Raw genomic sequence first — 12365 nt, 5'->3', positions numbered from 1 at the left:
TAGGAGGTAATCTAGTGAGCCTTGCTACTTAAGTATGTTAATAACCTCATATGTTACCAACAAAGGCTATGACATCACTCATTAATCAAAGGTACATGCTATGGAATAAACATGTTGTTAAATTTTTTCAGCATTACCATTTTGTTCAAAAGTATGAATATTCAGTTAAATAAAAAAGGCCATTCCTAGAATGAGTCATTACCTAGATAAATAGCATATATTCTATTATAATGATAGAGTCACTTGCTGGTGTTGTTCGAGTGTGACAATAGTGGAAAATGTCTCTTACGCAAACAGAAGTCAAGGCCTGGTTAGCACCTGTAGTTTTCATTGTGCTCATGTTGTAACTGTCATTACATATAGCCAGCTAATTCTACGTAACGCACGCACATCTGGTACGGTTCTAGATGTAAAAGTCAGCCGCGAGATAAATAAGCCAATCTCATCATCGCACAACTTCAAAGCTTTAAAAAACAAACACACAAATGGGAAGAGCATGTAGTAAACACTGAAAATTTATGTCTGAGTAAACATTTTCAGAGGAAACTTGCTAGTATTAGTTTGTTGGGTTCATGGAAGCATGTTAGTGGGGTTCTTCAATACCAAAACTGTTACTTGGCAATAGGATTAGTGTTGGGGGGCCATCTCTCACATTCTTGTTTATGTTTATGTGGAATACATTCACATTTACTGCTGCTTTTGAGTCCTGCTCTGTCTCCCTCTAATTCCGATTAGGACTAATTTCACCTCAAGGTTGGAAAATCAGATGGTGACTGCCTTTTGTAAAAACTAGTGCATACAACAATTCATAGCACTTAGGTATGGGGGCTGCAATTTGATTCTTGTGTGCTCTTTCCTTGGATCCTGTCACTTTAGGTATCTTACCATGAAGGGCAGTAAGTGGGGATAGAACCGCATATATGCATGCACATTAATCGACTGTGTAGTAGCCAATAGTTTTCTTTCTTGTTAACACTTCATAACCCTTCAAGTCGCAGGAACCGGCTCCCGGACAATTATGTCAATGAAACTTGAAATTTGATTGATAAAAATAAATGCAAAAATGTGTTGACTTTAAGTGATAAAGTTCAAACTAAAATCCTAGATTTGTGAGTATATAAGCTATAGACATTAAATTATTCAATTGACTGTAACTTACTTGATCAAAGATATTTCATTTCCATGAAAATGTCAAATTAATGTTCTCTGGCATTTATTTATTACTTGGCAACAGATGATCATATTTTCTAAAAATTTAGTTTCAATCGTATATAAAGTTTTATTTCGAAACCGTAATGGCAATCTGCCAAACACTGAATGTAATGATTACTCCTACACTTTAGATAAGATTGGCATTTGTAATTATTTTTAAATTTAAGCTTTGTTTAAAGTACCTACTTTAAAAATACTCTATGCATACTATACAGGTCTACTGAAGGCTATATGAGCTATATCTACAAAAGAAACCAGGCGGGCATGTGTCTATGCTAGCGGTTGATGGTGTGTGTGTAAATATTGTACCAATCTGAATGATAATAAGGGTATCTACTTAATACGTTACATATCCCAGTAGGACATAGAGTTATTGAAATCATTAAAAATAAATCTAGCTCACAATAAATTTCAATGATGAATATAGGCAGCTTGATTACAAGAATTCAATTTGTGACTGATTTCTGAATTACAACTTTGAATAACTAGAGCGTGAGCAGAGTATTCTTGTTCTTACCAACTGTAGCAAGTTGTAGTAGGTGGATATTTATAATTAGGTATTCAGTCCATTCATATGGAAATGACATGATCCTAGAGCTACTTTCGCGCGGCCCTGTTCGACCTACCTTTACGTGGTTCCGAGAAAGATCTTGGATAATACCGAGTATAAGAATCAGTGAATGTGTACCTTCTTCATCCGATATTATAGATTCATCAGGCGTGCCGGCTGCGGGGGCCCGCACTATGGTCGTGGTCCTATTGTTTTGTAACCTCGTGAAGAATTCCACCGCGTAGTTGATCACGTCGCCCGGTTGCTCCAGCAGATAACTTATGGTGAACTCCAAGAGTATCTCTCTAAGGTCATCTGGGACTTGTATGCGTCCGCCTTGAGGCCTGCTCATTTCTAACGGCGTCGCTCGCTTTGTCGATATTATCCCGTGCGGAGAACGTCGAAGCGACTCGTTAGATTAACACTTCAATATCATAGCCATCGAATTAGCTAAAGCGACACACCAACGAGCAAATCTTACGATGGGGAAATAGCACTACATACAAACGTTAGTAATAAATAAAACCACACTATTATACTAAAATTCTTCCAAATAATAGTCACAGCTACTGTAAATTAAATGAAATGACACACTTTTTTCAAAATATTCTTCGTCCTCCAGCCTGACAATTAAAAATCCACAGTCCCTTCACTAAAGTAAAAATGGCGAATCCTAGATTGCCATACTTCGCACTATTCCATTGATATTTTGTTCTTGCCATATCAAAAAATACTCGAGCATAAACTAAATAAAAGACAATCGATTGATTTAACGACATATTGAAATCAAATAAATTAAAAATTGTGCACTAATGTATAATATTTCTAATTTTGCAAAAGTTTCAGTATCATTTAATATAAATAATTTAATTTTGTTATTATCGACTCGAGCGACACCAACGATCCGTCGTGTGAATACCGCTTAAGGGTAAAAATAAAACATCATGAGACACCTCTATTCCTATTTTGCCGACATTGAAAAAAGAGGTCGATGTTAACATAATGTTAACGTGAACTTGCTGCCATCTAAACAATAGCTTATTATTTTTTAAGGTTTAGTTTCCTAATATACTTACTTTACTCTTTGGGTTTAGTATATTCTTCTCATTAACTCGTCATAAATTAAAACCATGTAGATGTGACGCCATCTAGTGAAACTGCAATATATGAATTAACTTTAACACTTTCCAAGTCTTCATTGATAAACAATTATGTAACCTGCGATATTTATCTGCTTCTTGTACAGCCTGACCAGTATGTGTAATTCTTATACGCGCCAAGTGAAGTAATTTCACTGGAACGAATTTTTCCTTACTATACTGAACTGTCACCATATAAATATATAAAAAACAGTAGCGTAGCAGGCGGTCCGTCAAGGCTGTGATGTAGATCAAAGAATATAATACTCACTACTATGTAGACGGAGTGGGAAGCTTGAGGAGGAAACTAGCTTAAGCTTTGGGTTCCTCCGAAAACGGTGCCGTCATATTACGGCCGCTATATAGCGTTGACTGACGTCACTAGAACGTTGTCTATGTAAACAAGATGGCGCGGTTTCCTAGACGGCGTTACGTTACGTTGATTGTCAACGTAACGTAAGATGACGGCCGTCATGACGGTGTCGATAGTTTCGTGAACGTTTTATTAGATAGCGGTGACGCCATTTTGAATAAATGACACGAGATTTGAATAAATGATTCCGTACTACGATTATTTTCCTCTTCTGATGATATTTCATCCTCCAAGTAAAGTATAGATGATCAAGCAAATCTTGTCAGTAGGAAAAGGCGCGAAATTCAAATTTTCTATGGGACGTTATCCCATCGCGCCTACATTTTTCAAATTTGCCGCTTTGACCTTGGTGGATGACGGTGTGTTATGACGCCATGGTACTTTCCACATGTCGCCACCGTAAAGACGGCCGTCTTTTGCGGCCGCTATATGACGGCCGTCATATGACGCCACCGTTTTCGGAGGAATCCAAAGCTTTACCCTTTATAAGGCATAGGTATAAGGGTGCTAAGAATGATGCAAAATGGAACCCTATCACATTGAAATAAAGTTCAAAATCAAAGGGGGGGGGGGGGGATATATTCCCTCTGCCTTCTAAAGCACTTCTAAAAACTTAAAAGAAGAAGACCGGTGCTTTCCAGTATCAAAATGATCATATGAGATGAGTTTCCTCCAGAAAACCATATGTAGAACCACATAAAATGTCCATGTATTTAGGCAAAAATTAACAAATTTACAAACTAGCACTGGTACCTTAACTTGAAACTGTTACTTGGTTTACTTCTTTAGGTTGGTTTAATAACAATATTTTCCGAACAAATGCATATTTCGTCAAAGAGTCCTTCACTGGATACACGTAAATATCTTCAGGCGCTTCGAACGGGTTGTACTCGGTGAACTTTGAAGGCTCGTCTTCCGAGAACAAGTCAAGCGCAGGAGTCCTTAACACTTTTAGTTCCACGCATCGGCACTTTTCTAAGAACGTACAAATTTCTTGAACAGCTCTGGTGGTGAGGTATTCGTACGAGTGAGATAGGAATGCTATGGTGCATGCAGGCAGTTCGAATACTTTATTAATGACGACGCCGCACCATTTAAAGAAGACGTCGTATCGAACATCGCCGCTCAAAGTCCGCCATGGCGTTGGTATCACAAGGTTGTCATCTAGTTCGATGGTCCAGGGCTTGGCAAACTCTGTTAGTATTATTCGGTTCTCATAGTATCCCACTTGCGTTATTATGTTCTTGGATTGTAGGTTTTCTAGGAGCTTGGTAAGGGCAGAGCTGTCGTGTTCGACTTCAGCCTGAAATTAATATGATGAGAGTTAGTTTTTTGTAGGTACTGTACTAAACTGTCCCAAAATAAAAATATTCGTGGTGAATAAAGGTGACGCAGAGTACATAGAATATTCTGTCGGGTAACTTTGGTTTCTTTAGAAAAATACGCCCAGAAGCGATGGATGCTTGTAATAGGTACGTCATAGGGACGTCACTTCTACCAGGCGTGGCTCACTCCGCGATTTCGTCGCTTTGCTACAGGTAGCTAAAAGTACATCCGTTCCACACCAATTTTAGTGGCTAGCCATAAGCCGCGCGTGGCGCTGTCGCCACCTAGCGGCCATATCTGTGCTGATCGTAACAGACGCGTTTTGTTAGAGAGTGAGTCTTCTGTACCTAGTACTATTATTTATTCTATGCTTCTACCTCAAGTATCTGATATGCCACTGTGCAACTTCAACCATCAAGCCTAACTTTGCGAAAATCTGATTCCATGCTAACTTAGAATTTCATAAAAAGTAAAGTTGATAATTTCTAGTAATAAAACAGTACACACCAGTAATTCGCTTAATAGCGCGCCTTTTTCACCTTTGTTTTTCAAGTGTCTTACAATTTTATCATTTGTGTTTTCATTATTGTTTGCCTCCGGCAGTATACCTTGCCTGAAACCGTAAAAAAGTAGATTTTAATTACATAATTCACATATTTATGTCTGATAGTTTTCATAAATATTTATTTACCTTTGCAGAATTTGGGGTAGATCTTCTAGAGGCATGTCAAAATGATCGGTAAAGTGTTCGAATTCAGCAGTTTTCTTCCATCCCACAATTCCAGATTTCAATTTGAACTTCATTTCTATGTCCAACACATTGAGTTGCTGTTCGTGTATTATAGATCCCGACGGCCCCGTGATCACGGGCAGAGTCACCGAAATTATTTCCAGCAACCCACAAGACTGGAACTCGCACAGCATGCAGTTGACCTCGGGCGAGGCTTTTATTTGATTCCGGGGCAGGTTGGAGTCTAGGACATCAGCTAAGAGGTCAGAAAACTCCGTGTTCTGTCTGTTGATCCATCTGCGCATATAGGCCGCTGATATCTTATACGAGGCCTGCACAGAATCCTGGATATCCAGTCGATGGAGGTGGTAATTCAGCACTTTGTTAATGCAGGCCACCGCACCACTTTTCCGCAATTGGTCTAAACCAATTCTCAATGTTCGCTCGGGAAATTCTTTCAAAATCGCGAAAACCTTCTTACCATTTTCTGTTGTTGGGGTGGTGTTCAAATTTTCCATCAATGTCAGTATAATGGTTTCTTTTACCAAGGTAAGGTCGAGATTGTCATTCCCTGCCCTATAAATATTGCACGCATTGTTCGCGGTAGTGGCCGAGATTATGTACTTTTTATGGAAATCTTGGATGTCCATCGCAACGCACGGCACTCTTTTCAGGTGAGATTTATTCTGTACTAACTGGTTTATGAGCCACACCAGCTCGAACATCGGGATCCGGGCTTCGTTAATAAACTTCGTCATATTCGTACAATGTTTAATTCTGAGCTTCTTCCATAGGCCTTCGTATTGCACCAACAGGTCACGACGTCGCCTCAATTCGTTGATCAAGCATTCTTTCTCATGTTGAAGGGTCATGTTTGCTTCGAGAGCATTCGCCCTCCTGTGACAAACACTGCCGATCTTCTTTGGATCAAAGATGGCTAAAAGATCCCTCGCTGCCGTATTACGCACTTTCAGACAACCAGGCTGCGCAACAGGACTCAAGATCGTTATGGCAACTTTGCACATGTTTATTATCGTATCCTCCCATGCGCTCCATTTGACTGCAGGGTCGGCGGACCTCCTTTGTGGCACTTTGATTTTGGGATGCAATTCATCTCGAGGTTTCATCTGTCTCTTCTTTCTAATTTTTACGATCTTCTTTGGTGGTTTTTTCTCAGGCACAATTTTCCTCTTACGGGTTGGTTTAGATTCGTGTTTTTTAATCGGTTTGTTTTTGATGATGCGGATGTAGAATGCCTTCCAGAAACGCGAAAGGTCCATGTAGAAGCAGGAGTCGAAGCCGCAGGGCCCCGCGCCGTCACCGAATATCTCTCCGTTGTCATATTGTTGCACTTCGTCTACTTTTCTCACGGGAGGTTCCAGTTTTTTGCGCCCCCGATCTGCGTACTCTATGGTGGTGTGGGTACTAATTTCGTAAACTTCATTCCAGTATTTCTTGACGTCGTCCATTGTTTCAAAGTAAAATGTCTTTTCCAAGCTTTCCTTGTCGGCATCTGCTCTCGGCCACGTGCCCGTCGTGTCGATTACTTTTGCTGTCCTGTTGAGGTAGAAAGAGTAGCTTGATAGAGTAGGCACCACCCCGACCTCGGTGGCAGTGGCTGACGGTTGAATAATCAACTGTATGAGGCCCAGCATAGCCAGGACTTTTAGATTGGTTCTGATGGAAGCCTGTAAACTCTTGGACTGCAGCAGCACTTGGTACAACTCCGCTGGCGCCTCCCGAAGTTTCAGTTGCAGATATTCATGTTCTACTTTCAGATGAGCGATTTCTGACATAGCGCTGTTGCTTATGTTACCTATTGCGAATTCTATGCTGATTTCAGGAATTACATTAACTAGAGAGGCAAATCCAGGTGACAGGTGATATTCGATTTTTACATCGCTGCAATAAATTAGTTGGAACAGAAATTCGTGCAATAGTTGAATTTTCATGTATCTGGGGTAAGCGTACTGTGAGATTGGCCTGTGAGTCGGTTCTATGGTTTCTTTTTTGACCTTGTTATTTGTGAATGCTCTAATCTCTATCTCTTTCTGCTTTTGTTTAATGATTGGATCAGTGCATTTGACATGCGGAGCACAGATGAGGATGGAATGCTTAACTGGACCCGTTGGCCACTTTATTTTCATGAGTTTCAATTGACCATCAGTTACTAACTTTTGCACAAAGATTTTGAGAGCTTTAGTGTCTAATGGTGGTTCTCCAGATTCTTTTGCGACGAGACTGCTTAATGTCTGATAGCCTGACACTGCAAGCTTTTCTCTGGTAATTTTGAGGAGTCCGTTAGCAAACTTCAACTGTCTGAGCGTAGGATTCTTTTTCGAGAACAATAGTGACTCACTGTTGAAATTTTCCAAGCCGTCTAATACTTTGATTTCAGTAACTTCATTGTCAATGTTAGTAGATGTTGAAGCTTCCTCATTCGCAGCTTCTTTGGACAATTTGATCTTTTTAAGAGGTATCTCATCCTCATCCTGCTCGGGGTTTTCTTTGTTGGATGATTTTTCAACCTTACGTTTAGTGTCATTAATGTATTTCAAGAGCTTATTCTTTTCCTCTTCATATTTCTGATCCATTTCGGTAGTGGCTGCAGCAATAGCATAGTACCTAGAAAATATAAAAAGAGCTGGTACTTAAAGATTAATTATGACCCTTTTCAAAACTGGTTCGACTTCGATAATATTATCTGGTGTTTGACAAAATTTTCTTTGTTCTTTGGTAATATTCGATTTTGCTATTTGTATATTGTTGTGTATATTTTATGCAATTAAGTTTGAATAAATAATTAAACAATTTTGCAAGTATTCCGTTTGGAAATCCTTTCGTAGACTAACAGACTAATTCAAACGTATCAGAATACACTGATCAGAATGACATCTAATATTATCATTCATTAATCATGCTTTTCGCTCGTACTTGTTCGTACATGTATTGGTGCAAGATATGTAAATAACTAAAATAACATACAATAAATAACATGATTCAAATACCATTTTGATGTTAATGTATGTTTGAATCGGCCTGTAACTATTTCTAAAGACCGGAATGCCTGTTTCAAAAACAAAAACAACTTAATAATAATTTTGTAATTATTACCTAGCTGTCCTTTGTTTCCCCTTATCTTCCAGGTACTCTCTGATAATATGCCTCGCTTTAAATATCCGACATATGGAGCGACTAGTGTAAAACTCCACCCCCAACAACTGCGACAGCTCAATTTGTGTCAAGCCTTTAAGTCCCGCCTCCAGCAGCCTTTCATAGGCTTGACGTAGCAAGTCTACACCAATCTTATACTGACACTCGAGGGTGTCAACGTTATCTTCGTCTTCAGACTGTGAGGACTCGTCGCTTTTTGAGACGAGGGATATAAACCTTCTCTTGACTGCAATACCTGCTTTCCCTTTTTTATTGGTAGGATAAGGTTGCACTAATTTCTCGTCCTGTCAATGACAAATTTTTGTATTAAACCTTTGGAATGCAGTGATTCCAAGAATTAACAAGAAGAGAAATGTTATTTAGTGTTGTGTGGTACTTGGGGTAAGTACTTGATAGTAGTCAGGGGCGGGATTCAGTGTTAAACAGTTACAGTAGTGTTGAGTCGCTCACTCGTGAGGCACCTCATTTGTACCACTCATTTTGTTAATTTGTCGCAGTACTTCGTACCGCAGAAATGTCTTACTTCACTCCTCTATTCATTTTACTCATTTACTCGCGCGCATCACAAACACCTCTTGCCACACAAATCATTCACACACTTCAAATTTAAAAAAAAACTCTTATCCGTTCAAATTCATTCGCGAGTCTCGCGACCGTCAAAACTCACACACTCCTCACAACTCGCAACAGAGTCCCTGGATCGCGCGAAGCGCTAGGTGCTCGCCTGCTCGCCGACACTCAAAACTCAAATGTCTCAAATGAAGAAACGAGTAATGATCCACACTGTCAACTGCCGAACTACAAACCTTATTGCAACGACAAAAGGTCCACCGAGAAATGCGTTGAGTTTGTACCACTCACCGCCTCTCTGTGACATGAACCCCTCAAAAATCCTTTCAAAATGAAACAATGAATTAGAAATACCCAAAAAGGGAGTGAGACCGACACGCGACGTACTTCAATATCGCTTCGCGTCACCACCGAAAATACGTTAACAATTAAACACTAAAGACAACAAGCGTAAGCGCAGCAAGCTTTCATACATCTTAAAAAAAATGTCGCTGTTGGAATTAATGGAATAGTTGACGCTGAAAATATGCTAGTACCTCACCTCATTTGAAGTAAGACATTGTAACACCTCATTTTAGAAAATGAGATACTCATACAAACTCATTTTAAATTGATGTCCTACCCATCACTAAGTTACAGTTGTAATCACTTGTTGCAATGTGAATATGGCTTTAGAGCCATCATCAAGGCAACACTTTAGCTCTGTATGTATGGTCATAGAGAAAAAATACATAGATTGCTCACTCCATACATCAGTTTTAGTACCAAAAAGACTATTAGCATCTTGCACCGACTAGCGGAACTATCAGTACTGCTACTTGACAATAGATGTAGCACCAACCGGAAAGTCTTATGCTGTTAAGACTTTCCGGTTGGTGCTACATCTATTGTCAAGTAGCAGTACTGATAGTTCTGCTACTCGATGCTAGATGTAGACACTGAAATTAATAGTCTAACTGATGTATGGAGTGAGCACTCTTGTCTTACTATATTTCTCTATGATATGGTTAAAGCTCCAGAGATGTCACATGTGCGTTGCTAAATCTATACAGGATGTCGTGACACACATAAACAGTAGTAGTGAGATGGTGTGTGGATGTGATGTGGTAAAGTCTATTTTTTTATTCAGTAGACTGAAATGACAGTTCATAGTATGAACATAAAATGTCATTTCATACTATGAAATGTCATTTTAGTCTACCGAATAAAAAAATTGACTTTAGGTGAAAGGTGCAGATAAAACAAATTGCAGATAATACACAGTCAAAACAGTGTATCCTAAATTGTAGAAATACTTACAAATTTAAACACATTAATAGTCTTCTGCAACCTTCTGCTATTCTGCTGAGTGATAAATCCTTTTGATATAATGACATCAGTTTTTTCGCAATATTCCGGTTGCTGCTTCAAATAATCTATCACTTTAAAAAGTTTACCAACTTTTGGCAAAGACATTATGGTTGGTCTGTGGAATCTTTTCAACCTGAGAATTATGCTTTTTATGCCTTTGCCTTGTATTTTAATGGTCAAGCATGCCACTTGAATCAAACCAAGGCTCTGCAGATGTTTTCGGTTGTAAAAGAGCAATTTGGATTCTTTAACAATTTTTGTTAAGTTTGTTTTGCCCACTGTCATTTGTCCCTGAAACAAAGTTTGGTTTTTAAGAGATTTTAATTTGACACATGATAGCAACCTGGGGAGCACTTTTTATTTATAAGATTATTTTAAGTTTTATAATGCATGTAGTTTAGTTTTATTGTTTAGTTTGTATTTTTAACTTTAGATAGTGTAGAAAAGTCTAAGTACATGCGTAACACACATTTCAGTGTGAGAATTGTCTTTTGATTGGTTGATAAGGCCTGTGCAGGGTACGGGAGATGTGAAGGGCAATCGACGAATTTATCAACCAATGAAACGGAGCCTTAAAACATTGATGTTGTAATTTATTAACTTACATTATCTCTAGCTTTGCCCACTAACTCCAGAATGCAATAATGTACCGGTGTTAGCTGCGCTCGCACTGTTTCCGGCATGTGAGATGCCAATGCTTTCCATCTTTGTCCTGCACTTGCTACCATAATCATAGTGTCACCATATTCCGTCAAAACTTTTTCGTAACTTAAAGCCTGTAGTTGGTCTTTGGGAATCTCCTTTCTGGTACTGTAATTATTGCAGGACCCAAAATTGTTTTCCACTGGGCAGTATTCATAAGGTCCATCTAAGTAATTTTCCTGTAAATTAATAGTTATTTGTTAGCAGGCTGCAGTTAAGTTTGGTTGTTACAACATGTAGGGCGCTGAATATGCAAAGGATTTATAGTCAGAAATGGAATCTTAGACAAAACTCCTGTCGAGAGGTTTCAAGCCACATAATATTAAAAACGAATAATATTCATGCTTGCCCCAAACGTCCATTCCCGTGGACACAAAAAATCGGTGATTACTTATACTTTTCAATTATATTTGATAATGGTCTTTTGCATGAATATATTGAGTAATAAACGAAGGCCTTCCGAGCGGGTGGTTACATTGATTTTATATCGCTATTGTGGCTCGTTTGCGATTAAAGCAGCAAGTGAAGTGGTGGTGGATCAGACTTACAGGGTCTATAAGATGTCCAGAAAGTTCATCAACGATCATGAACCTGTCCACTATTTCTATGAATGGGGCGGGCTCTGGAACTTCGTAGAATGTTATACAGCTACAGTTACTAATAAACTGCCAGAAGCGAGCCTTCATTTTCTCCGTAACTGGTGCGGAAATTCGTTTTTCCATGTGTTTCCATAATTGATTGAAACTTATGCCCGAGAGTCCGTCTAAGGCTATTTCGTCAATTATTATTTGTTTGTAGTCAAATGCCGTACTTTGTACAATGTTAGACATTTTGAAATTATCCTTAAAGAATCTAACACGAAAACAAATAATAAGTAAATAACATTTTAACCCATCACAACGTGAGAATATTGAATTGATAGTGACAGTGACATTGACACTAGCAAATTTTCTTGCCAAGTCAAAAAAAGTTATAGCCATGACACACTACCGCACCGCACCGTAACTTTGGTGCGATGCGGTAGTGTGTTATAGTTTTTACGATGCTGATAAAGGGCGTTCTACACCGCTTAAAGGTCTATCACGAATATTGACCGTCTTTTTTGCTTAAAATTATTGATGAGATGCCGTCGGCGTAGACCAGCGATTGGTGCATGTTGTTCGCGCTCAAAGAGAATATAATCACTACGTTCGCGCTTGTAACTTTTTGACAAGATTTAACAACTCTCCGAGGGTTAAA

General features: G+C 38.9%; 2 protein-coding genes across 2 annotated transcripts in view; both read right to left on the bottom strand.

The window, feature by feature from the left end:
* LOC134654998 (cAMP-dependent protein kinase type II regulatory subunit) overlaps positions 1 to 2435 on the bottom strand; it is a 34288-nt gene extending 31853 nt beyond the window's left edge. Inside the window, exon 1 of the mRNA XM_063510453.1 lies at positions 1901 to 2435. Coding sequence (XP_063366523.1) covers positions 1901 to 2114 — 214 coding nt within the window. The 5' untranslated portion in view covers positions 2115 to 2435. The remainder of the gene's footprint in view (positions 1 to 1900) is intronic.
* A 1567-nt stretch (positions 2436 to 4002) lies between these two features.
* Positions 4003 to 12011, bottom strand: LOC134654948 (uncharacterized). Its single transcript, XM_063510379.1, has 7 exons — positions 11675 to 12011; positions 11030 to 11305; positions 10374 to 10715; positions 8445 to 8788; positions 5292 to 7955; positions 5108 to 5213; positions 4003 to 4577 (listed from the first exon to the last, which is right to left on the bottom strand). Exons 1-7 carry the CDS (start codon positions 11954 to 11956, stop codon positions 4029 to 4031), a joined length of 4563 nt encoding a protein of 1520 aa, XP_063366449.1. The 5' UTR covers positions 11957 to 12011; the 3' UTR covers positions 4003 to 4028.
* Positions 12012 to 12365: the final 354 nt, after the last annotated feature.

The sequence above is a fragment of the Cydia amplana genome, chromosome 16, assembly GCF_948474715.1.
Source record: "Cydia amplana chromosome 16, ilCydAmpl1.1, whole genome shotgun sequence".
Taxonomy (NCBI): domain Eukaryota; kingdom Metazoa; phylum Arthropoda; class Insecta; order Lepidoptera; family Tortricidae; genus Cydia; species Cydia amplana.
This window is presented reverse-complemented; position numbering and strand designations above follow the sequence as displayed.

Bases quoted from the DNA above. Each gene is read 5' to 3' on its own strand.
- LOC134654948 (XM_063510379.1), bottom strand. From the start codon at position 11,956: ATGTCTAACATTGTACAAAGTACGGCATTTGACTACAAACAAATAATA. The intron at 7,956-8,444 runs GTAATAATTACA...TATATTTTCTAG, and splicing joins GGGAAACAAAGGACAGCTAG to GTACTATGCTATTGCTGCAG. The intron at 4,578-5,107 runs GTGTGTACTGTT...TATTAATTTCAG, and splicing joins CGCTATTAAGCGAATTACTG to GCTGAAGTCGAACACGACAG.